The sequence below is a fragment of the Nelusetta ayraudi genome, unplaced genomic scaffold, assembly GCF_046127955.1.
Source record: "Nelusetta ayraudi isolate G7.1 ecotype Tasmania unplaced genomic scaffold, CSIRO-AGI_Nayr_v1 ptg000128l, whole genome shotgun sequence".
NCBI lineage: Eukaryota > Metazoa > Chordata > Actinopteri > Tetraodontiformes > Monacanthidae > Nelusetta > Nelusetta ayraudi.
Genome location: NW_027466178.1, coordinates 879,488 through 902,918, shown reverse-complemented (window position 1 = coordinate 902,918; position 23,431 = coordinate 879,488). Strand labels below are relative to the sequence as shown.

Here is a 23,431-nt window from a genome sequence, read left to right as displayed (position 1 = left end):
CATCAGTGTGTATGTGGTATTGTGTGCAAAGCCCTTTCAGATCAATTAATTTAAATGAACTTTCATAAGTTTCAATGTTACAAACTAGACAAAATAACAATGCAATGTGTTTACGCACGTTGTTTGCTGACAAACTGAAAACTAAGAGAAGACAAAGACGACATTGAGATTTTTCATCACATTTTATCTTGTATGGTCATGAATAGAGAGAAATCGCCAGTAATGCAGCTGTAGAGTCCAAACCTTCTTTTTTTTTTTAAAAAAAAAAAAAAGAAAAAGAAAAGACAAACTTAAAAAAGAAAACACACTCAGCTTTACAATACTTTTAGAAATTAAGCCATCTAAAATTAACAATTATAACAACAATAATCATAAGCAATCAAGACAAAGTTACCACTGAAAGCAGAAGATGAGTGGTCAGTCTGAATTGTATGATCCTCCACTCAGGTGATATTTTCCTCTACAGACTTCAGTACCTGCTACCTTTATTTCTTCGACTACTTCAGGTTTCAAGGAAAATAACTGCTGCAAAACAGTTATCCTTAATTATGCCGCAAAGAAAACATTTTCTTCAACTGAAAGGTTAGATTATATTTAGGTATACGTATTTATTATATATATTTACCTGAACTAAACAAACCACAAATTGAGCTCATGTCGCCAAGACAGACAACCAATGACTGTGTCACCGTGGGCTGATTTGAACCGACACCATTTGACTTACTTCTTCTGACGCCAAGAAAAACGACGGCCTAATTTATGATACTTTTCAGCTGTGTTTTATTAAATCATGATTATATACTAGTAAAACAACTGGCCACAACCTATGCCTGATAATGGAGAGAAACACAGAGGAAAATACAATTCAGACTACTGAATAATAAAAAAACAAAAAACAAAACCAAAAGACAGGAGAGGGGCAATGAAGGGGGGAAAGTGCATTTGACATGTTTAATGTGGGAACCCTATGCTGCTGAGCTGGATTTCATATTTCAATGAATGAACTGTGGAGGTCTCAGAAAGGTGGATAGTGGTTGGGGGGAGGGTGAGAAGGGTGGGATCAGATTTCCCTTTGGCTGCTCCCATAGACACTTTCATCACTGTAGGCAATGTAGAGGAAAAAGTCCTCTTCATGGTGCTCCTGGGACACAAGTCAGGACACACATTAGTGTTATTAACAATGTAGAGAAAAGCCATTACCGAAAGGAGGAGACAAAGCTAGAAAGAGAAAGTACCTGATACAACTGGCCCATGGTGGCAGAGGTGGGTGGAATGACGTTGTTTACAAAGAAGAAGAGCGCATCCTCAGCTCTCAAGTGGATTCTTTTCCGGATGAGGAAGTAAAACTGGCCCACTGTCAGAATAACACACAGCGTTACAACAGTTGTTGTATGACATTACACCACAGAGGGCCTCCAGATGACGAGGAGATTGTTGGTTTTCGCGGTGGTTACCTGTCAGGTCGGAGGGGACAAGGTACTTCTTCTTGTCAAGGTCGCCTATTCTTGCCTTGGGCGCTTTCTCCACAATTACCTGATTAAAAAAAGAGCGAGATCACACACAACTTCTTTTTAAAAAAATAAAAAAATTGTTTCCACACTAAACAAAATGTTGTATGAAGAAAAGCTTTGTGGACTTTTAACAGGTTTCTAAGAAAAAGGGATGTGAAACTACTCTGTATTGTTTGTCAGGCAGACACCAGCACTGGTTTTAACCAGGTGCAATGATTCATTTTGCATGACACTATATGTCGCAAAACCAGCCAAGCCTTTTGTGGCTTAGTGAGTTCATTCTCAAAAAAAAATGAACAACTTGGAATACAGTCATTAAAATCATTTTTGAAATCATAACATCTGGCCAGACATTCCACCACCAGTGTTCTGCTGCCTTGGTGCTCAAACCCCAACTGTCAAAGGTCAACATTTTATATCCGTTTTAGAGAGAAACACTTTATTAGAATGTCATCTGTAGGTTGTTTATACCATTTCCTATTTAGTGTTGTTATTTAGTAGCGGTTTAATGGCATTGAAAACAAAAATCTCAAAATAGATCGACAGATAAGAAGTTAAGGCAACTTTTGACTACCCAGTTTTCATGGATAAGAAAAATGTGTGAAGCTGGGTTTCTAGAGGAATTAAAACGGCGTAAACAAGTGTCCCGTTTGTTTACTCAGGGGAACTATTTTAAGACTGCGGTGCCACGAGTGTTTTTAGCGCAACAGCAGCAGCCAGCCTGCGAAGGGAGACATTAGGCCAGTCAGTGTGCCTGACCACTGGAGGGTTTTGGTTGGTTCACTGGTTTAAGGCCAAAGAGAATCCACCGTTCTTGTCGTCAAAGATATTAAAAGACAAACCAAAATCCCCACCCGGAAGGACGAAGGAGGCTAAATGGCCTGGACAGCAGGCCCAAGCGACTCTGCTGGTTCACCTCTAGCGCTTAGCACTGTTGGCTAACAACAAGCTATAACAACTGCTAAAAAAATTTAAGCCAAACGTGGGTTACAGCAACCAATGTGTGTTAAACATATATTGACTTGAAGACATAGTCAAATCAAATCAAAAGAGGCGTAGCATTTTCAACACGTTGTGGTTAAAAGTCATCAGTTGTCGCTCCCTGGTCAACACGGTACAAACAAGCAGACTAGCTAATGTTGCTAAATGCTAAGCTACTTACTGGCACTCTGTCCGGGTACTTCTTCCTGATCTTCTCACCCTCGGAGCGCCTCTTCTCGAAAGGGTGCTCCTCTTTGTACTGAAACTTCATCGTTTCAAGAGATGACAGACAACACGTCGGTCACTCCGAGCTTTGGCGAATAGATTACCTCAAAGAAGGGCTCGTCTCGGCTCGCTAACACGCAAGTACAGCAGCGTTTCAGATCGACTAGCTGCTGTTAGCTGCACCAGCTGTTTTCCTAGTGCGACTGTGGCGGAACGATACAATAACACTATGACGTAGCTTGCAGTCTCTTTCGCTTGGTGATTGTTAAGACGGTCCAAACGTAACGTTGACTGTGAACGTACATTAAATCAGAGTTTTCCCCTAGTATTTAAAACCTCTATTCAGCTTTTTAATTGTCACACCTTTAAAATATACAGTGAGGGTTTCCCTGGAACTATTTTATTTTGATCAACTGCTGCGCTCTAACACAGAGAGCAGTAGCAGTGATGAGGCAACTGTCCTTGTCATGTGACCGAGGCCCAGCAGTTCCAGCCCAGGGCTAGAGAGACAGGAAAACAATCTACACTAACCAAATATGCCACTTCTAGACCTAAAATGCGTCGTCACGGTCCTCAAATACGACAAACCGGAACACACGTACATCCGAAATGTCCCTTGTGGTTAGAAAATATATTTACGCCATGTTTTTTTTTTTTTTTTTCTTTAACGTAGAGTCACCATTATTTGACCATTAATTTGGTGTTGTCTGCAATTTCCACCTTTCAACAATATCTCTGATCAGTATTTTTCTTTTTAGCTTTAATATTGCTGCTCTACATCTAAAGCTGACAGCAGCCTTTAATGTGGCGGCTCCTTGGAGGAGCTAATTTAGATCCCAAGCAACCGGATTCTCTTTAATCTACTGTTGAGCATTAAAGGAACCTTTTCAGGGAGACTCTTTTAGCTGACATGACAAAAGATCATCTAAGAAACAAATCCAAAGAATATATGAAAAAAAAATACACATTATTTATAAAGGTTAATTATCATATCTATATCTATATATGTATCTCTCTCTCACTCTCTCCCTGGGAAAACAAATCACATTTTAATTTACTGGTCCTCAGTTTTTCTTTCGCCACTTCTTAATCTGAAAATTACCCACAAGCTCAGAATAAATTAATTTCTGCAATTAATGTAAAGATTTGAAATTAAAACTAAAAACCATGAAGTATCTCATTCCGTCTTTTTGTGTTGAAGTGTGTTGAGCTGAACGTCATCAGGACAGGTAGGAATGCTTCTGATAGCAGTCCAAGCAGTGGAATCTGTCAGATGTGTCGCAGTCAGAGCCTAGGGACCTGGGGATTCTCTATTCGTTCGACAATGTTGATTTAAAGGTGTAGTTCAACATTATGCCACAATCCCAAGAGTCATAGGAGTTGGTTCCGACTCTGTAATGATCAGGGCCTGTTGTTTTGAGATCTGCGGTTAGAGATACTGGAGGTGAGCGCAACAGCCATCCCTACTTTTAAAATCATCAAATACACAATCCAAAAACTCCAAAAGCGCTCTGTGTACATGTTGTGATGTGCACATTCGCCACAATATGAAACAGTAACATATACTTATGTAAGATTATAATTAAGCAAATACTTGACTACTTTGAGTTCACCACCCCATCTCAGGCATTGCTGTAATGACTTCCTTAGCGTTTGGCTCATGTAAAAAAAAAAAAAAAAAAAAAGTCAACTGATCTTTATTGTCATATTATTCCAGATTTGCACATTTAACAGCATGATATTGGAGCCTGAGTCTTGGTTAGTCAAGACATATCTGTGATCCACCACAAAGTTGCCATGATCAGACGTTGGCCTCTTCTCACAAAAACGTTCAATATGAGGGAATGAACCTACTCCAGTGGCGATAGGGATAATGGCTGGATGCGAATTTGCCGTTAAGGATATAAAGCACGGTTCCCCGTCAGACCACATGGTGGCAGCATAATAAAAACACCTTTATTGTTGAAAACTGGTTGACCAACCCTCAGCGAGACAATCAGCTGACTGCTGGACGTTGATTGGATCACCAAAAAAATAAAAGGGTTGGATAATGACTTGTTGATACTGACAATTGTTTTATTAGTAACACAGACCTGGAGACAGAGCCAATGAGAAGCTGCTGTGAGCCTGGACAAGATCAACATTGTTCAAAAGGCATTTTAAAGACGGAGGGCTGAATGTCTGAACCCAAAAAGTAAGTGGGTCAAAAAAATAACAAAAAGGCTGCAAAGTTGAATCCAATACAAAAGCGTTTGCAGCAAAAACAGAAGGTGTGTGTATAAGAAGGGCCATTAAAATAAGTGCAATTCCTATCAGATGAAATCAGGATGGCATCAAATGTCAAAGGGCAGAGAGCTAAATGTTGTGGTATGCAGAAGTCATATTATCACAGAATAGAACAATCATATGGGATGGTGGCACAGCAGTCCATACATCAATAAAAGCCATCCGTTTCCCCCTACACATTTTCAGTCGTCTTTGTGTCCCAGTTCCTCCGCGAGCTTTGGGAAAGATGATGTTTATAGTCGGAAAAAAAGGAGAAATATTAGGCGGCTCTGAGCGAAAGAGGCCTGTGTTTGATTCCAGCTGAGTCCATTAGTTCTTCCATTTAAGATGATCCACTGTGGTGGTTGAGGAGAAAAACAAGAAACATACCTAATCTAAAAAAATAAAAAAAAAGAAAGAAAAAAGGGGGCGGCACTTTTCTTCCAATTTTCCCCTTCTCGGTTTTTTCCAGAGGTTAAGACAGTAAAATTGATGAGTTGTCTGCGTAAGTGCAAAGTCCACTGTTGGATAGGAGAAAAGAATAATAATAATAATAATAATAATAATAATAATAATAATAATGTAAAAGTGTTCTTTGTTGCCTTGCTGATCTTCCTCTGAGAGGTTAAAAGGGACTAATGGGATCAGCAGGGCACTCCGACTCACATACATAAGCTCACTGTCATACGCACGCAGTCAGTATCAGGAGCTGATAAGGCAGAAAGGCTCCATTGTTGTTGTTTTGGGGGATGGGGGAGAGGAGGGAAAAAAAGAAGAAAAAAATGAAAGAAAAAAACTAGATGGCTCCCCTCCTCCCTCCTCAGTAGTTTGTGGGCTGTGTGGATCCCAAACTGTTCATCCATGTGAGGCGCTGTTCTCCCCCATCCCTCGTTTCCTCAGAGCAAAAGGGCTCAGAGGAGGCCGGGGGCTCATCTGAGAGGGGGAACGCAGGGCAGGATGGAAGCCGGTGGGTGGAGGAGAGGAAGGAGGCTGCTCCATCACTTCACACCCTCTCCCTCTCACTTCAGGCAATCACCAAAGCCGGTGCTGGTGGAGGTTTCGACTGAGGACGGAGCGCACGTCAGCAGTGAACCTGGAAGAGGGAGAACGAGTCTTGGCCTTCAGCAGCTCAGCTTGTCGTGTGTGTGACACATCTTACAGTTTTGACAAAGACACAGGCGACACTCCATGCACAGTGTTGACTCATGGGTTTCACCTTAGTGCATCCAGCATAGGCAGCAGGTTGAGAAGTGCTGTGTCACTAGGGTCGCTGAACCAGGACTTGATGGGTATTGCATTGTCTGGGGAACAGGAAAACAGACACGGAGACAGAGACGGATTAAGTTTTAGCATCACCTGTAACTGATTACAATGTGCTACTTTCTTTTTTTCAAGACATCATTAGCTGCATTTCCATTACAGTTTTTTGTTTTGCAAAATAAAAGCAATATTTCTAAAATTTTGACAAAAGTTCAGTTGTGATTTGTAGGTGTTTCCATTGAATGGTGCAACGCGCATAAACCGGAATTTTCGTCAAATCTCGTCCTGCCAGATTTTACGAGAATTACGTTTTCTTTTGTTTGTTTGCATTTGTTTGTCTTGTAAAAAAACATTCCTCCTGTATCCAAACATAACGCGTCATTTTCACTTGAAGTGAACTGGTCATGTGACGTCCGGTGACGTGTAAAAAAAAAAAAGTTTCATGACACTTTTATATCGATGCATTACATAGATTACATGTATCTAACTAGTCCTCCGCCTGCATATGAACAAGAAATAACTCTGCTGAGTCTTACCTGGATGGCTTCGATAAGCACCAGGCGAGTTATCCAGAATGACAATACTGGACAGGTCATCGTGCACCACTGACAAGTCTTTAATATAACTACCTAGATCCAATGTACAGTGCTGGAAAAAACACACAAAGTGGAGAAAGGATTTTGAATGTGAAGTCAGTGGAAGCAGCGTCAACTCTCAGGTGCAGCGTTAATCCAGGTGCTACCTGTCTGTAGTATCTGCGTTTCAGGATGTTCCTATTGTTGTCCAGCTTGTCTGCCACCGCTGAGCCGTAGATTTCCATACTGGCTGTGAAAACCACCAACTCGTACCATTGGCTCACCTTGAAAACACACAGCCAGAAGCACACAAAGAGGGCCGAGATCACGGTCAGTTCAAAACAAACAGACATGTTTGGTTTTGACATTAGCAGGCAACTAGAATTCAGGAGTTAGAAGACGGATGTCAGCAATACATTAAGGGACATACAAATGCATTATTATTTTTTTGCTTCCCGCATATTCAAACATTTGACAGTGTAAATGTGGGATTGGCAACCACAGTCGGACGCTCACCACTTCTAAAAAGAAGTCCACGTGTGGCCTTTTATGTACGAAGAAGCGGACTGGGTGCTTGTCGATGACAACCTGCGCGAGGGAGCAAACACAACATGACCCCATGTTCGGGTAGATGGACTTGAACATCATGGATTCACACATGCAGGTGCGGCCTCCTGTACTTTGAGGATGAAGTCTGGCGGCGTTCCTGGTCTCACTGTGGGTCTGAGAACCCCGTCGTGGTGAGAGTGAATCAGCGTCTCGTCCAGGTCCAGAACCAGGATCTTCCTCTTCACTGCATCTACAGTTGATTGAAAAATTAAATCCTTAAGAAGAAGGCTCTGGTCGAAATCTATACCTCTGGATGTTTCATTTAATGTTTAATAAAATATATGTATTTTTTTTTAATTATCTCTCTCTTTGTGTGGAGTCAGGGGAAGACGTCTATACTCTAAGAAACACAAATATAAACGTGGGATTAAAACACAATCATTCCCATTAATCGAGAAAACATTTCTGAATGGGCACCAAAGGGACGGAGAGGAACTTCAAGTCGGTCGGCAGCGATGCAGCCTGCAACATGAAGTACAAACTACCACCGCAACATGAATGCCACCTCGTTTTAGTGACAACACTAAACCAAATAACAGCATTCAATGAGATTATTCTCATGTAACAAATCACAATGCAGCACTCTGACATGTGCTGATGGGAAATTTCTCACTGATGTCAGCAAAAAAAAATCTTTACTACATCAGCCGTTCAGAGTGCAATAACTGATCAGTACAGCACTGCAGCTTTGCTGAATAGAGGTCACCATTTGACAGAGAAGAAAGAAGACTTCAATCTTCTGTGCAGCATCTGAAAACTGTACTTTGGATATATTTCAATGTGATCAGGGCTGCAACGATTAGTCGACGCAATCAATGTCGTCGACAACATAAATTCGATGACGTGAAAAATTAAAACGTCGACGTGCGTGTTATTGTTACAGCAAATTGCTGAATGATAAAATCCCATTCTGTCCGCTACAGGCTCATTCATACCTGCAGTGCAGTACTGAGGGTCCATCAGAGTACAACAGTATAACACAGGTGTGAAGATTTAAACAAGTTAGATTAAACAGATCTAATAATCTAACTAATAAAAAAAAATTATTAATAGATTAGTTGAAAACAAAAATAATCGCTAGTTGCAGCCCTAAACGTGATCAAGCTGTACAGGAAGGGGACAGAAATGGTCTTGACTTCCTCACACTGTCCCATTTAGTGATCAGACAGGATTAGTCTGAGGTGAGTCATGAGTGCAGTTCTTAGGATTTAAGACAGGCACAGCTAAACGTTCACATACAGCGAAAAAAGCAACCAGTGCCTGGTGAGGGCAAAAAGGTAGCTATGGATGGCTGAACAGATGATCATGTGCGTTGTGACACTTACTCAGTCTGTTTCTGGAGATGGGTGATAGAGGCAAAGTGTCGTATCGAACTGTCTGATACTGGATTATCTGTAAATGAAAAATGGAAAATTCAACAGTTAGAAAACCTCCAGCTGGTTGGACTCTGTGAAACAACAAACTGTAGACGAAACACAATGCAAGGGTCTCTTTGCTTTCCATGATGAGCACATGACATTTGTGTGCCTTTACAAAGAGAGTTGGTACTTTTGGAAACCTTGGGGGGCCTCATTAAAGCGGCTTACATCATCTTTACTGGTGCAATGTGTAATTTCATTTGGAAAAACGGAGTGAACGTGACTGACCCTGGTGGTTTAAATCTGGATTAGATGCTATTTGATGCAACTATTTCCACAACCATATGACGTTTGCTTGCAAGAAAATTGGCTCTCCAGCTATAATTCACAGATGACAGACTTGCACGAAGGATACCAGAATGAATCAAACTGAACCATGTCCATCCTCTGGCTATCCTCCTTATTTGCTCAGTTCTGGTGTTGCTGATAAACCTGACCTGACAAAATTACTGGAGTGCTGCTCTCATCTTGGGAGGGGGGTGGGGGCTCAGCCCCCCTTTTTCTTTCCTTTTTCACAGGACTATTTTTATTCCCCCCAGCTGTCGGTGGGTGTCACTGGAGCATGGGGCACAAAACTGAAAGGGAGACTTGAAGGGTGACTTTAAAGCTCCTCTCTATCCCAGATGGCCTCTCACTGCTCCCCAGCACAGCGAGGCCGAGGGAAGCCTGCTGGGAGCACACCTACAGTGTCTACATGGAAATGTTGACTCTTCTGCTGCTGTTCTCTTTACTCCAACAATTTGAAATCATTCAATTCTGAACAGACTTTGGACCGAAGGCTTCAGCAAAAACTAAGTTTGGATGAAATAAGATCCTCAATGCAGCAGCGGCAAGCTACTACACGGATGGAATATGCAGCAGGTAGTCAGTGCAACTATCTTTAGTTGACGCAGAGTAGCATGCAAGAACCAGGCCATAATAGACCTTTAACTGATCCATGTTTTTCAGCCCGATCACTTTCTGAATGCTTTGCTGGAACTAATAATTTGCACTATTTTAATTTCAGGGAAAACTGTGACAGGAGACTTTTTTTTAAAAGAGAAATTACAACATTAACATCTGACATTTAGCTGGAATTTGACCACATAAACTGCCTCTGTAAAACTGCTTAGTAATCACCAGCCAATTACTCCACTGTTTTGCAAAAAAAAAGGTACAAAACAGCTCTCAGCTGTTAGTCAAAAAATAAGAGAAGGAGCTTGGAGTGAGGGAGTGAGAACAGAGTGCGCTCTGTGCTGACATAATCCCTCTCACTTCAGCCACAACACAGACCCAACAACTCACAGCCTGTTGATGACCTGCAAGTGTTGCTGCTGCTGCTGCACACAATGAAGTGGGAACAAAAGCAGCCAACAACAAGATGATTACAGCATGCTGAAGCACTGCTCCAGGCGGTGTTGGGCTTGATATGGAGCCAGAGTCAAAGTCCACTTATATTGCATCACACACGCAGGCCCATTAAAGACTCTGAAACACCTGTGTGTAAAGTCTGAGCGACAAGCAGGTGGTGTCTGTTGCTGTGGACACCACCGTGGAACTAATCGAAGGTGACACACGGGATAACTTCAAGATCTCCAGTTTCATATTCGGTTTACGAAGGTTATGCTTGATGCACTCCTAGTACAAAAAGTGCTAATATATCAAACCTTCATGAGTTTAGATTCATAACTGTAACTCCTCAATCCAAACATACATTGCTGTGAAAACTACATCTTACATGAACTCGCTGACCTGCATTTGGACTTGAGGAAAAGCTATTAGTATTATATTGTTAAAGGCATGGGACGTTTCACTTCCTTTGGCTTATGTCCTAGAAAATTCTGAGCCACTTTACTGCAGGATGAAGAAGCGTGAAAGAGATCTTTAGCTTACAATTACATTTGAGCCCAGACAGACATTAAGATGTGAACAAACGTCCATTCAGTAAAGTCAGATCGGTTTGTTAAAATACAGTAATGCTCCCAATCAGCTAATGAACAGACGAGGCACATAGTGTCGGTACTCTAGCTTCAGTCGAGCCATGTGGAGACTTAGCAATGAAAACATGTCACATGAACATACAAACACCACGGCAATCAAGCATGGAATATCTTTTAAAATTCAAACCCGTTCTCACCGTTCGTAGGTGCTTCCTGAGGATGTACATGATGAAGCCCCATATCCTCGACGTTACACTGAGAAAAGTGCGGATGCCAAGTAAACATTGCCGGGTCTTCAGCATGTTGACGAGCACGCTAAGACCCCCACGACACGTCAACCACTTCCACCTGTGGGTGAAGATCGCTCCTCTAGGACCAGTGGTGGTGGAGGAGATGGCTGGCTAGTGACAGCGGCGAGAAATACTCCGTCTGTAGCACAGCCGCCAAACTAGCAAGTCCAAATCCAACAAGAGGGCCAGGCAAACGTGTGAGTACCTCGCTCTGCACACTTGCGGCACAAATAGCGTCAAATATGCTGCGTTTTCATTGTAACTAGGGCGGACAGAGGTGGAAGGCGGTAGCGAGAAGGTGGCCGTTAGAACGTAGCTCGCTGCTAGCTCCGGGGCTAGGCTAGCTGTTAGCTGGTAGCAGCGCAGCTAGCACTGCTGGATCGACAGACAGGGTGACCACCTTGAACCGAGCACCGAGCGCCGAGGACGACTATACCTCCCCACACAAGCCAAGGGACGGCTCCTTATCAAGCGACACGTTAGCGCGACTCCCCTCCTCACAGTCCGGGGAGAGACAGCCTCCTGAAAGTCGTCCCGAGTGTGGCCGACCTAGTTGGACTCAGTTTGAAGTCCAGTGGAGATCCGGAATGAAGCTGCGAGCCGCCATCGCCGCTTTGCCGTCACTTCCGCAAAGGGCTTCCTTCGCGTGGTGGTTGCGCGCAGCACGTCCACGTGGAAAGAAAATAAACATACGTGGACGAGCAAAGTCGTTCAACTCTTTATCTTTCGTTGAAATAAATACTTTTATTGTTCAAAAATAGTTACGACTAGTTTATCGTCATAGTTCTGCATAGTTGTTTATTTTACGGGCATATTAGTAGTTCGGTTTGATATTTCTGCAGGAGTTTAATAATCGGTGACACGTCCGTTCCAAGCTAGAAGGAAATTAAACGGCCTCATCAAGTAGGCAACTGCTATTTTCGAAGAAACACTGCATATTCCATATTGTGTTCTGTTTAAGCGTCCATTGCACCCGGGGTCCACTAAATTTGGCTCCAATGTCAATCATCCATTTTCAGGCTACTTTTTGCTTCCTTTTAAAACAGGAAAGTATGAAATGAAACCAGACCACTTTGTTACCAAAATATGTTTTTAGGGTCAAACTTTTTAGTACTCACAATATTCTGTAATTTTTTCTTCCCTTATATTTTCATATATTTTAACCGTCAATACTGGAGTTATAAAAAACAAATGCTTTGGCAAAGTGTGAAACAAATCAGTAGCATCAAGACACCATATTTCAGTAAAACATATTTAATAAACATCTTGGTTTTTAAACAGACTATTGTGGAAACTTTTTTTTAAATATTTCCAATTCCTCATGAAATTCTTCTTCTTCTGCCGCTTATCCGGAAGAAGAAGAATTTCATGAGGAATTGGAAATATTAAAAAAAAAGAAAAAAAAAATGCTTTGGCAAAGTGTGAAACAAATCAGTAGCATCAAGACACCATATTTCAGTAAAACATATTTAATAAACATCATCTTGGTTTTTAAACAGACTATTGTGTAAACTTTTTTTTTTTTTAATATTTCCAATTCCTCATGAAATTGAATTCAGTAATAAATCTCTTTAAGAGGTATAACATTGATCTTCTGTTTCCCTGTAAAGTCTTGTGGTTTCAAACTAGACATCAAGATCATCATCTGGGTCTTCCTGGTCGTAGTCATCATTAGCATCGGGCTCATAAAGAATTCGTCCCGAGCCAGGTCCTGAGTGAAGTAGAGCTGTTTTCCTGTAACAGAAGGTGATGTAGTCTTTTAGGCTTTCAATAATGTACTGAAATAAATTATTAATCAAAGAAAAAAGTTTTTTTTTTTCCTCACTTCTCTTTGCTAAAGGCAAAAGGGAGAGCTAGTTTCTCTTTGGCCTCACGTTCCGAGTCTGACAGTCTGAGGTTAAAAGTCAAGTTGGTGGTTGGGTCCCGCTGTGGAAAATCAAAACTGATTGAGACGGGACACATCTTATCTATTCACAGTGTGGATATATTTTAAATGCAAGCACCGTCACCTCCTGTTCCTCTGTGTTAGTCTGCTTAAGTCCAGGGTGGCTAGTCTTGCCCTGTACCATAACTGTAAGATCCTCTTTGATGCTGAAAATCTCTTCCTAGATTAAAAACCCACATGAGAAAAACAATACAAGCAAACTTGGTATTCGTTACTGGGAATTCTCCCAAAGAAAAAATGCTTACATCTTGTGCGACTTTCCCAGATTTTGAGCGCTTTGTTATCTTCACCACTGTTTCATCTCCTCTGACACCTGGTGTGACGGTGATGACACATGTAGCCAAGTGGCGCAGACTTCCCACAGTACCCCTTGGATGCATATCTGCATGGAGCAGACCAATAATAGCTCTCACAGCTCCCCCTAATGAACAAACAGCAACACAACTGTCAAAATGCCCCTTCATTCAAGAAGACAATCACAACAAACAATGTACATGCATTCAACTGACGTCACCTTTTCGGAGTTGTTGGAGAGTTTTGCAGACGGCAGGAGGTTTGTGGTGTCTCAAGATCCACGAGAGGGAGTCGACCACCAAAGTGGCAGGTTTGTGGTGAGACGTTTGCTTTATCAGTGGTGTGAGATCCTCCACAGTGAACTGGTCAACTGTGAAAGGTGGATGACTTGTCCAGCCAAGTGGGTCTGTACATGCGTCGTGGAAGTGCAGCCTGAGGGGACAAATGTTGATTTTTATGTTGCACATTGCGTTTTGTTTTCACAACTAAAACCCAGAGGTGTGAGTTATATAGTCACACTTTTGAAGGGGAGATACTTTATTCAACAACACCCAGGGGAGATTCACAAATTCACTACTTCTTTTTTTTTTTTTAACAGCAAACTATTTTAATGTGCATGGTTATTTATGCATTATAGATATTCTGAACTGAAAGCTGCATAAACATCTACCATACTGGTGTTTTAAACGTGCACTATTGTGATTGACACAGTAACAGTCAACAGTTTGGAATTGGACTGAGCTGGTCATAGATGCTCCCTTTTCTTTTGAGTCAGCTCTGAGGATTTAGGATGACATTTGCGCAAGTCACCAACATTGGCAAGCAAGGCAACTGCTAGTCGATGGATTTCTTTTGAGTTGTATCACTGATATAAAGTTACCTTTGAGCAGCTGATTCTTTCAATCCGTCTGTCAGCTCTTCCTCACTGACGTCAAAGCCGAGAACATGGACAACCTCCTCCCTGGGTTAAAAATGAGATCGTTTGTAATTTTGGGCGGAGGGACAAAAACAGATAAGAAATAACACATGGACATACACTTTTCAATAAAAAGCTGTACCTGTTCACTGAAGCGCTGAGGAAACTCTTCAAGAGGTGCCGACCAGAACAGCATGCTGTGTCTACAGCGATTAGAAGAAATGACAGGATACACTGGTTACTCACTCCCAATGTGCCTTGAACATCACTCAGACACGACTTAAAGTATGGAACACTTGGAAGTATTTACCTTGTACCAAGACAAATCCTCCAGTATCAACGCCTTGCAATAACTCAGCCAACATAATAACAATAACAATGAGGTTAATTGGAAGTGATTCGAGTAGCTTTAGCTAGTTAGCATGCCAGTTAGCACATCAACCCAAGAAACGCGGATATTTAAAACGTGAAAGACAAACGTGTGCGAAGCACAGACGAACGACATCCTCAAATGATAGAATAGTGAGACCCCAGTGTTGTCAAATTGTCTATTTGACGAGAGAATAAATGCTTCTGTACAGCTGCAGTCGAGTGCATTGATCGTTTAGCACGCGTTGGTGGTCTCTCATTAAAACACTTCAAATCCCACATTTCCCGTCAGCCGTCGCTTTCCTCTCCTGGAAAATGTAGTCCGATACAGTCGACTAGCATTGCATATGCCCAAAGGAGTGACTCCGCAGACTCAGTTACCCAGCATTCCACACAAGAAACTTTGCGCTGGCAGCCTCAAGAGATTCCTGCCGCGCACAGAGAAGACCGTGCAGAATAAAGTCAGTACGCCAGTCGTTTTGTTGTGTGTATAGCGCCCAGACCGAAAACTTCATCGAACAAGTTCCCACGATGAACTTTAACTTAGCAGCAAGCGCTTTAAGGCATTTTTAACTTGAGCTTCAGCAAGTCTCGACAGTCATGCTGTGACGACGGAAGGGAAGCTTTAAGTGCAGAAGGATCAGCAGCAGAGGAGGAATTAGTATTTTGTCAGGCTAATAACGTTAATGTGGCGACAGCGGGCAGCTCGGCGCGGCTACGATCACAGCAACTCGTGAAACGGACCCTTGCTCGGGAAATACTTGGGTATTGACCGAGAGAAGACTGTTTTAGGAGGAATCTTTTCGGTGTTCCGTGCCCTCGACTTGCCGCCGCTAAAGTTGCCCCTTGGTGAGGCGCTGCCACGCCGGGGAAGGCTCAGCGCGACGGCCGCCGCCGCCGCCGCGGCTAACTCGCCCGTCGCTTCTCTTAATCGTTGTCGATGAGGCGACAATGCTTGACATAATGTCTGAGCACCAAGGTACGTTTTACCGCAGTCCGTGGAAGGACGTTTACAAATGTGTCGCTTGCATTATTGGTCTCTCTACTCATGTAAATGTGTCGTGTTTGAGACTGCTAACATAGCACAAGGTAACGACCGACGCAAATGTTACGTTTGAATGCGTATGCTATACCTATTACTTTCATGAAATCGCTCTTAAAAGTTGCGTTTTGTTGCCAGGTTATGCAGCTTGCACTACTAATCATTTGTATCGTATTACAAATGTTAACGCTAACTAGGCATTAACATATTGTGCTTGGTAATTCAGTTAGCATGCTATTTGGTTAACGCGCCCTCCGTATCTACAGCTACGAACCGAGCTAATAGCTGGGGGGAAATAGCGTTGTCTTCACACACATTAAACATCTCTGCCAACTTGAAGCCGCTATCTGTGTACCACGAATTAAACTAATTCCAATACTATATATAATATAATGACAACACTGACAAGACGGTCTCTCAAATGGTACACATTGCCAACTCCGGGCTATGGCTCCACCGAATCTCCCAGTGCGTATCCAGAAGGCTTGCGACATTAGCTCGTTAACCGAACTAGTGATTGCTCGCCAACATACTCATTTACTATTCTGTAATGTTTAAATGTAACCGAAGAGGCAGATATTGAAGGTGTCATTTGCTAACGGTGCTAGCTGCGAGGAAATATTTGGTCAAGCATTCGTTGTTCTTGGTGCTACCCGCTCTAGAATCTGCATTATCCTTCTGTCTCAATGCTAATGCTAACCGATAGCATATTAGCGATACCGTAAATGTTATTTTTACGTTTAAAGTTTGACATTCGACGCGTTGCGTATCGGAAGCGACTCGTTTTTAGACAACCGTTGAATTTGTATTATCAGCGACATAAAACGCCGAGTTATTCACGACTGGTGTCGTAGTAAACACACTTGGTTGAAGTTTTGGACAGCAACACCGGTTGCAGTTGGGGGCAGTCAGTCATCCAGTCGCGACGTCTCTCGGTCGGAACTGTTTCCTCACTTTAATCACTGTGTACTCGCTTTTTGATGGACTTGAATACTATTGGCAAACACCCGTCCCACATCAAGTCTCGTTGCTCGTAATTAATAATGCATATTAGATGTTGAGCAGCGTTAGCCACCGAAGGCTAGCATTAATGCACATGTTTCATGACACAAGGACGACAGTGTCTGCAAAGACGCAGACAAAGTTGTCTCTGCGATCACGTTGATGGAGTAAACATTTTCATACATGACTAAAACAGTCGTTCCTTATTTTTATTCCACCAGATTCACGGTTGACGTGCAAAACAGAGACTCTGGTGAGTACATTAACGAGTTCATTCTAGACATTTCTGTTGTTATCCTTGAGGATGATCTTCACTGTCTTTATTTAAATGTTTGCAGCCACCAGAGCGGAAAAAGAGGACGGTAGAGGACTTCAATAAATTCTGCAGCTTTGTCCTGGCTTACGCTGGCTACATCCCAAGTCCCAAAGAGGTATGTTGGTGTTTTTGTAGATTGTAAAGGACAGTTGTTTGTTTCCTTTTCTGGGTTTGTAAAGGTTTGTGCTTTTTTTTTTTGTCACTGTGTTGAAGGAAAGTTCTTGGTCTCCGACGTCGTCCAGCTCGGCACACAGCTCGGGACTGTCAGCGGACGGCGGAGGGAGCAGTTCTGCAGGCAACACCTGGGCAGACGGCGGCTCCGACATTCACACCATCCAGACGTTTGTCCGCAAAGCTCGCGCAAACAAGGGTAAAAGTATTCGCCGCATACACTCCGATAGCACTTTACTGGACAAGATGCGCCTAAAGGACTCCCTATACGAGAGCCAGGCGGCCTCCAAGGCCGAACGGAAAAAGGACAAGAAGCTGAAAAAGCTGTCGCTTGGTTCAGCCACGGCATCAGCGGCGGCAGACAGCGGGAGCAGCGAGGGCGAGAAGAGGGCCCGCATCAAACGCAGCAAAAACTCCAAACAGCCAAAGGTGAAGAAGCTCAAGAGCCCGGCCACTCACAGTGAGACAGACTCGGAGACGCGGCACACGCACACGGGGGTACGACAGATCCGAGAGGAGCTGGAGATCCACGGCAGCTCTGCCACCAGCGTGCCGGGCCTAGGGAAGATACAAGCAAGGGAAGAGCAGGACGAATCTCTCCGAGACGCAGAAATGAGCTCCAGCGAGGGGGAGACGTGGATTGCGGACGAGGACATCATGGTGGAGTCAGGTATAATCCTTCACTGAATAGATCTCTCGTTCACCCGATCTGATTTCCCACTGAGCCGAGATCCACAGCTCTAACGCGTCCCTCCATTCTCCCTTTTTAAACAGGAGACGATTCGTGGGACCTGATCACCTGTTACTGTGGGAAGCCATTTGCAGGACGACCCATGATCGAGTGCAACCAGTGCAGCATATGGGTTCACCTGTCGTGCGCCAAGATCAAGAAATCCAACGTCCCCGACATCTTTTACTGCCACAAGTGCAGGGACGTACGACGGTTAGGTCACAAAAAAGACACCTAGAGGCGGAGGGAAGGGAATCGCCCGGCCTGCTGTTCTCTCACCGGTTTTCTTTGATGCCTACTGCCAAAACAGCCTTTGATCTCACCTGAACGGCAAAGTGTGCTGTCACTGTAGGGTTTCCTTTGACAATCACCATTCTTTATTTATCCTTCACATTTATCTTCTGGCTAATCCCAGGAACTCAACAGAGGGTTACAGTGACGGTGGAGTGTCACCTATTACTAATTCATTTCATTTTAATTGACTTTAAATGTTTGACTGCCGGCCATGTTCACAATCCCCCCCCCCCACCCCCGCTCCCCTTTTTAACGACGTTTGCATGGAAGGTGCATTTAGACATAACTTATTTCTGGATCTCAAAAAAAAAATCAATTCATTCTTTTATTTAATTTTTTGATCGATATTTTGTTTCCACTTTTCAATCGAATCTGCTTCTTAATGATTAAAGTAATTTCTGAAAAAAAGCTCACTCTTTATTAGTTTGAAAGCATAGGATGAGGTGGGCAGGTTGAGGTTATGGTTTTTCTTTTCCTTTTAACGGATCGCTAATATTCTCACCCCTCGAATAATTTTAAATTCGTACAATCTTTGAACTATTTTGCATCTTCAGTTGCAAGAATTCATCAAGCACTCAGACTTCTTTCGGTTGAGCACTTTTATTTACAAAACATATTTTTGAGATCTGATTGGCTACAGCTGATTGAGGCTCTGCTTGGCATGTAGCTTTGTGCATTTACCATTGAGCGCTTACTGTTTAGCCCTGTTAATCATCGATGGCCATTTACTTTGAGACGTTCACTCTCGATGTTCCTTGTTGCCGTCATTCTGTTCACATAGTTTCCGACAAGGCAGGTTAGCATTGCTTTACTTGCAGAGGTGGTGCTGAGGCTAAAATTTGTGAATGGTTGTAAAATATTTTTTTTTTTCTATTTCATGTTATCGTTTGTTTCTCCCCCCCCCCCCCCCTCTCCCCCTGAGCTCTTTAGTGAGGTGGCATGAGAGATGTGAACGGACAGAAGATTGTCTCATGGAGAACAAACTTGTAGTGTAAAGAAAAGCGTTTAATGCTACGTAGGATGTGGCGTTTATTTCTGTTTGGATTTTTACTACATGCTTTTTATGATTATTTTTTTTGTCACAGTGTTTTTTTTTTTTTGTTTTTTTTTTGTAAGTCTCCAGTAGCAGTTGCACTCTTTACTACTTCAGTTCTTTGTACATATCATGTTCTTTGACAACTGTACATATTTGAAAGTGGAGAGAAAATACCCAAGCAAAAATCTATATTTTCTGCAGTCTGATATTCTTTTCTTTAATTGTAGCTTGAGAAATAAAAGTCTTTGAGAACACAACTAAATCGTGGCGTTTTAAAAATGTCTTTATTTCCATTTTGCACAAAACGCTCTTGCAACATGCTGTTTTTTTTTTTTTGGTGTTGCACACGCTTGTCATGTGGATTTTTCTTCGCTAGAGGTCGTCGATGAGCTTGTATCTCACTCGTTAGTATGGCAGTGAGTTAAGTAATGAATAAATACCTTGAGTCGCAATACATATATATCTGCACGTGAAGTAGCAAAGGAAAAAGCTTGTGTCAATTCCTGTTGTCTTCTCAGTGGTGGTTGGGTTCATCCTAGAATGCAGAAATAAAAAAGTGACATTTTTGAAATAAATGAAGATGAATAATTTATTAAGATTCTAAAATGTCATATGATTTATTTTTCCCACTGCATTATGCCTTCATGATGAAAAACAATCAGGTATATGGCATATTTTAACGTTTATGCTTTAAAATGGAATACTTTTGGATAATCTGTTATTCAATGTGTTTATGCAGCTGGTAAACTGATGCCATTATTACATAGTCATCCAATTGATTTTAAAAAAGAGAACTTTACAATGTTTGCTACTCACCTTACTGCTTCATGGACATTTGAAACCTGCCAATGGAGTCCAGGCGAGGAACCTTCCTCCTGCACACACATGCAGTTAAATCATGAGCGGAGATATTCCACATCCAAAAATCCTTTCATATAACAACAACAGCGACGACAAAAGGTAGCAGTCTGTGCAAGAAAATAAATCAAAATATATTTCTTAACAAATTACATTACCTTGTTCAGAGACAATTACACTTAAAGTACTTAATCTTAAAATTAAATTTCATACATCTTTGTTTTTCCTCCCTCAATTCCTGCCAGGTTTCACACTGAGTGAGTATAAACAAATTAAGAGACTTAATTGTCATTATTTGGCTAAAAACTGTCATTTTATACAGTAATATTTTTTGGTTGGTGGTGTGCCATGGGATTGATGTACAATGGCTTAAAAAAAGGTTGAAAAACACTGGTTGAAAGTCCTTCAAACTGCATGACACCAGCTCTCCATACCTCTTTTCACTGGCTTTACGCTGGTGCTGATGCTGGTGCTGGTGCTCTGACAGGGGTAAGGTCTCCAGTTGAAAAGCTTGACTGCTTGTCTCCCCTGTGCCACCCACTGAGAGGTCAATCTGATCATCCACGCGCAGCAGGAGCTCCCGATCCAGTAAACCAACTTCCTGAGAGCAGAAAACCAAAGTTGAAACCAGCAGTCACAGGTTAAAGAGTGACTTTTATTTTTTAAAGAATGAAATGCTACCCTTTTGTTCCTGGATGTTTTGCTCAGTGCTGCAGCAGATATCTCCTCCAACAGCACGAAGACAGCCACGATGGGCAGCAGACGCCTTGAGGACAGCATCTGAACAGAGTGGGACTGTGACAGTCAGTCACAGTAAACACACAGCAGCGGTCGAAGTTAAAGGAAAGTTTCACGCTCAACCTTCAATCTGTAGTTTTTCTGATGGAAGTTTTGAGTCGGATCTCTGCTGTGAGTTGCTGACCACCAGCGCAAAGAAGCTTTTATAGACAGGATAGGGAGGGGAGGATGGGACCTGATAGGGTGGGTTTACATGGGAGGATGGGACCCTCATGCTGGACTGTCGAGCACCAGACCTCTGCTTGGAGAATCTGCACAGTGCTGACATGACCTGACACACGTACGTCCTCCTGCAGCTGATCAGGTCCAGATAAGGCGGGTGGTGACGCTTAGCGAGCTGCTGACTCTCTGACTCTGAAAGTTAACATTTAAAACTTAATGCTAATTTGTATGAAGTACTCAGTCTTTTGTTGATTTAGGAATAAAAATACTGTTGGCAGACTGTTAGTGCAACTCAAATAAAATTCTGTCCCTGCTAAAAAGCGCAAGATGTTATCAGTGAAATCTTAAAAATGCAAAAGTTTCTCATTGAATTTCTTTTTTTTTTTTTTTTTTTTACATTAACCATTATAAATGTATGGATCGGCTTGTATCTCACTCGTTAGTATGGCAGCAAATTAAATCATGATTAAATACCTTGAGTGGCAATACATGTATTATATCAACATGTGAAGAAAACTTGTAAAAAAAAAATCTTGTGTTGTCACTTCTTAGTGGTGGTCGGATATTAAAAAAGTGACATTTATTAAATATTTTTTGAAAATTAATAATTGACTGAGAAGTTCCATAGGATTTTTTTCCTCTGAATTTTGCTTTCACTATGGAGAACAATCAGGGATTTGGCATATTTAACATTTATGCCTCAAAATCGAATACCTTGTAATAATCTTCTATTCAATGTTTTTTTTAATGCATCTGGTAAACTGATGAGATTATTACATACCAATCTGAGTGGTTAAAACTTTTTTTTTTTTACATTGTTTATGCCTCACCTTACGGCTTCATGGACATTAAAAACACAACTCTGAGAACTTAATCTAAAGCACCATAAAGTGAAATGAAATTAATGATCCAATATGTTCGGGCTGGACAGACTACGGACTCGAGTTGAGAGATAGCATTAGCATCCCAGCGTGTCTTATCTGCACCGCTCCATCACACTGCATTGGCCCCACAGACCACACACGTGCACGCACACACGCATGTACGCACACAGTCTTGCATTCTGCCAGTCCAGAATGCAGGCAAACACAGTGGAGACACTGGGATGGAGAGATTAGCAGGAAATGAAGGGTGCGGAGGGTCTGCATAAGCACAATCGCACACGTTTTCACTCCTGCCGCCTCTTCCCGCCCTCTCTAATTGTTTCTATTTTCGGGGAGCTGAGGCCCAGCAGATGTAGAGCCGCAGCTGATAGATCAGTCAGCAAGCACGGGCCATCAGAGGCCTGATAACATGCAAAGATAGAGCCTCACTATCAGCCACCATGCATCTACTGGGACCCTGGACTGGGTGTGTGACTCTGTGTTTCCATAGCCTCCCTTAGCGGAGCCAATAGAGGGTTCTAAGCTAACAGACACACACACACACAAAAGAAAAATCTGAGATCAGCCAAGACAGAGCAGAGAAAATCCCCCATCATGCACTGAGACACACACACACTTGCACTTGGTCATTTCAAGTGGTTTTTGTGATCTGACCACCAAAAACCACACAAAGTGACCACGTGGGAACGGCCCAAATGCGGATTGTGATCCAACCACTCAAACCACCTCAGGGAGGTGGTTTCGACGCTTCGCATCGTATTCTACTACATACTATCTCCCTGTCTCTCTCTCTCTCCCTCTGTGTGTGTGTGTGTGTGTGTGTGTGTGTGTGTGTGTGTGTGTGTGTGTGTGTGTGTGTGTGTTGCTTGGCCAGGCCATTGCAATATCACAATTTGTTGTTTGACAAATAAAAAGGGCAAATGTGTCTCTTCAAAACTTTTAAATGAAGAAGTGGTCATTCAGTCCGTTGTTTTCTACGGAGATGTGGTCAAAGTGTCAAGAATCATCAAAGCTTCTCAGAGTCCATGATCTGTGTCTATACGATCATGAACGTAGCTCTATGCACAGACATGAGTATTGATTCCATGCTGTGTACTGTCTGTGTGTGTGTGTGACTGCACGTGTGTGTGTGGCCGATGGCCTGTCTCTGACCCCGCCCTTGTCTCCTGCCAGTATAAGTAGCAGCAGTGCAGCAGGTGCCAAATATAGACTGTGCAGCAGAGTCGAGTCTGGCGCGTTTGCACGGAAGGCATTGATTAAAAAAAACACACAAAACAGACACATTTGAAATTTATGTCGTTAAGATTTGTTTTGTTCAAAGAAACATGAATACCACTGAAAGCTGATATGTAGTAAAAATGAACGAATTAAGACCAATAAAGGCAAGTAAAGCATCATACATATTTTGTTAATATAATGCCAAAATTATTTTTCTTTTATGCTGTTGACCATCTAAAGTGGTCGCCACTGTGAGTCATAGAATATGCTGTAAGAAATACTTTAAAATCACCAAGATCTTAAAGCAGAGGTGGGGCAAACGTTTTGACTAGTGGGCCACAAT

General features: G+C 42.3%; 4 protein-coding genes across 7 annotated transcripts; 1 reads left to right on the top strand and 3 right to left on the bottom strand.

Moving 5' to 3' along the window:
- Window positions 1–163: 163 nt before the first annotated feature.
- LOC142904539 (gamma-aminobutyric acid receptor-associated protein) lies at window positions 164–3,315 on the bottom strand. Its single transcript, XM_076050700.1, has 4 exons — window positions 2,674–3,315; window positions 1,455–1,533; window positions 1,236–1,354; window positions 164–1,141 (listed from the first exon to the last, which is right to left on the bottom strand). The coding sequence occupies exons 1-4, from the start codon at window positions 2,761–2,763 to the stop codon at window positions 1,061–1,063; spliced, it is 369 nt and encodes a 122-aa protein (XP_075906815.1). The 5' UTR covers window positions 2,764–3,315; the 3' UTR covers window positions 164–1,060.
- Window positions 3,316–4,654: 1,339 nt separating this feature from the next.
- LOC142904537 (CTD nuclear envelope phosphatase 1A) lies at window positions 4,655–11,704 on the bottom strand. Its single transcript, XM_076050696.1, has 8 exons — window positions 10,961–11,704; window positions 8,752–8,818; window positions 7,498–7,616; window positions 7,334–7,405; window positions 6,985–7,101; window positions 6,779–6,890; window positions 6,199–6,283; window positions 4,655–6,075 (listed from the first exon to the last, which is right to left on the bottom strand). Exons 1-8 carry the CDS (start codon window positions 11,063–11,065, stop codon window positions 6,015–6,017), a joined length of 738 nt encoding a protein of 245 aa, XP_075906811.1. The 5' UTR covers window positions 11,066–11,704; the 3' UTR covers window positions 4,655–6,014.
- An 802-nt stretch (window positions 11,705–12,506) lies between these two features.
- On the bottom strand, window positions 12,507–14,836 carry elp5 (elongator acetyltransferase complex subunit 5). 3 transcript variants are annotated; one of them, XM_076050610.1, is made up of 8 exons: window positions 14,519–14,836; window positions 14,351–14,411; window positions 14,173–14,253; window positions 13,513–13,724; window positions 13,244–13,380; window positions 13,063–13,158; window positions 12,879–12,979; window positions 12,507–12,787 (listed from the first exon to the last, which is right to left on the bottom strand). In XM_076050610.1, exons 1-8 carry the CDS (start codon window positions 14,571–14,573, stop codon window positions 12,679–12,681), a joined length of 852 nt encoding a protein of 283 aa, XP_075906725.1. In that variant the 5' UTR covers window positions 14,574–14,836; the 3' UTR covers window positions 12,507–12,678. The 3 variants fall into 3 exon arrangements, with proteins under 3 accessions (XP_075906725.1, XP_075906726.1, XP_075906724.1); XM_076050611.1 differs by having other exon boundaries at window positions 13,244–13,311; XM_076050609.1 differs by having other exon boundaries at window positions 13,244–13,419; window positions 14,519–14,833.
- A 192-nt stretch (window positions 14,837–15,028) lies between these two features.
- Window positions 15,029–19,430, top strand: phf23b (PHD finger protein 23b). Of its 2 annotated transcripts, XM_076050605.1 has the most exons (6): window positions 15,029–15,556; window positions 16,843–16,874; window positions 16,960–17,052; window positions 17,151–17,307; window positions 17,449–17,778; window positions 17,883–19,430. In XM_076050605.1, the coding sequence occupies exons 1-6, from the start codon at window positions 15,529–15,531 to the stop codon at window positions 18,074–18,076; spliced, it is 834 nt and encodes a 277-aa protein (XP_075906720.1). In that variant the 5' UTR covers window positions 15,029–15,528; the 3' UTR covers window positions 18,077–19,430. The 2 variants fall into 2 exon arrangements, with proteins under 2 accessions (XP_075906720.1, XP_075906719.1); XM_076050604.1 differs by having other exon boundaries at window positions 15,032–15,556; window positions 17,151–17,778.
- Window positions 19,431–23,431: the final 4,001 nt, after the last annotated feature.

What these genes read in the sequence shown, in the direction of transcription:
- LOC142904537 (XM_076050696.1), bottom strand. Translation starts at nt 11,065, where the DNA reads ATGCTGAAGACCCGGCAATGTTTACTTGGCATCCGCACTTTTCTCAGT. An exon ending in TCAGGAAGCACCTACGAACG is followed by an intron (nt 8,819 to 10,960) that starts GTGAGAACGGGT and finishes TTTCATTTACAG; the next exon opens with ATAATCCAGTATCAGACAGT. An exon ending in AACGCAGATACTACAGACAG is followed by an intron (nt 6,891 to 6,984) that starts GTAGCACCTGGA and finishes TGTTTTTTCCAG; the next exon opens with CACTGTACATTGGATCTAGG.
- LOC142904539 (XM_076050700.1), bottom strand. Translation starts at nt 2,763, where the DNA reads ATGAAGTTTCAGTACAAAGAGGAGCACCCTTTCGAGAAGAGGCGCTCC. An exon ending in AGTACCCGGACAGAGTGCCA is followed by an intron (nt 1,534 to 2,673) that starts GTAAGTAGCTTA and finishes TTTTTTAATCAG; the next exon opens with GTAATTGTGGAGAAAGCGCC. An exon ending in TGTCCCCTCCGACCTGACAG is followed by an intron (nt 1,355 to 1,454) that starts GTAACCACCGCG and finishes TTATTCTGACAG; the next exon opens with TGGGCCAGTTTTACTTCCTC.
- phf23b (XM_076050604.1), top strand. Translation starts at nt 15,529, where the DNA reads ATGCTTGACATAATGTCTGAGCACCAAG. An exon ending in CATAATGTCTGAGCACCAAG is followed by an intron (nt 15,557 to 16,842) that starts GTACGTTTTACC and finishes TTATTCCACCAG; the next exon opens with ATTCACGGTTGACGTGCAAA. An exon ending in ACATCCCAAGTCCCAAAGAG is followed by an intron (nt 17,053 to 17,150) that starts GTATGTTGGTGT and finishes ACTGTGTTGAAG; the next exon opens with GAAAGTTCTTGGTCTCCGAC.
- elp5 (XM_076050609.1), bottom strand. Translation starts at nt 14,573, where the DNA reads ATGTTGGCTGAGTTATTGCAAGGCGTTGATACTGGAGGATTTGTCTTG. An exon ending in AGGATTTGTCTTGGTACAAG is followed by an intron (nt 14,412 to 14,518) that starts GTAAATACTTCC and finishes TAATCGCTGTAG; the next exon opens with ACACAGCATGCTGTTCTGGT. An exon ending in TCTCCAACAACTCCGAAAAG is followed by an intron (nt 13,420 to 13,512) that starts GTGACGTCAGTT and finishes TTTGTTCATTAG; the next exon opens with GGGGAGCTGTGAGAGCTATT.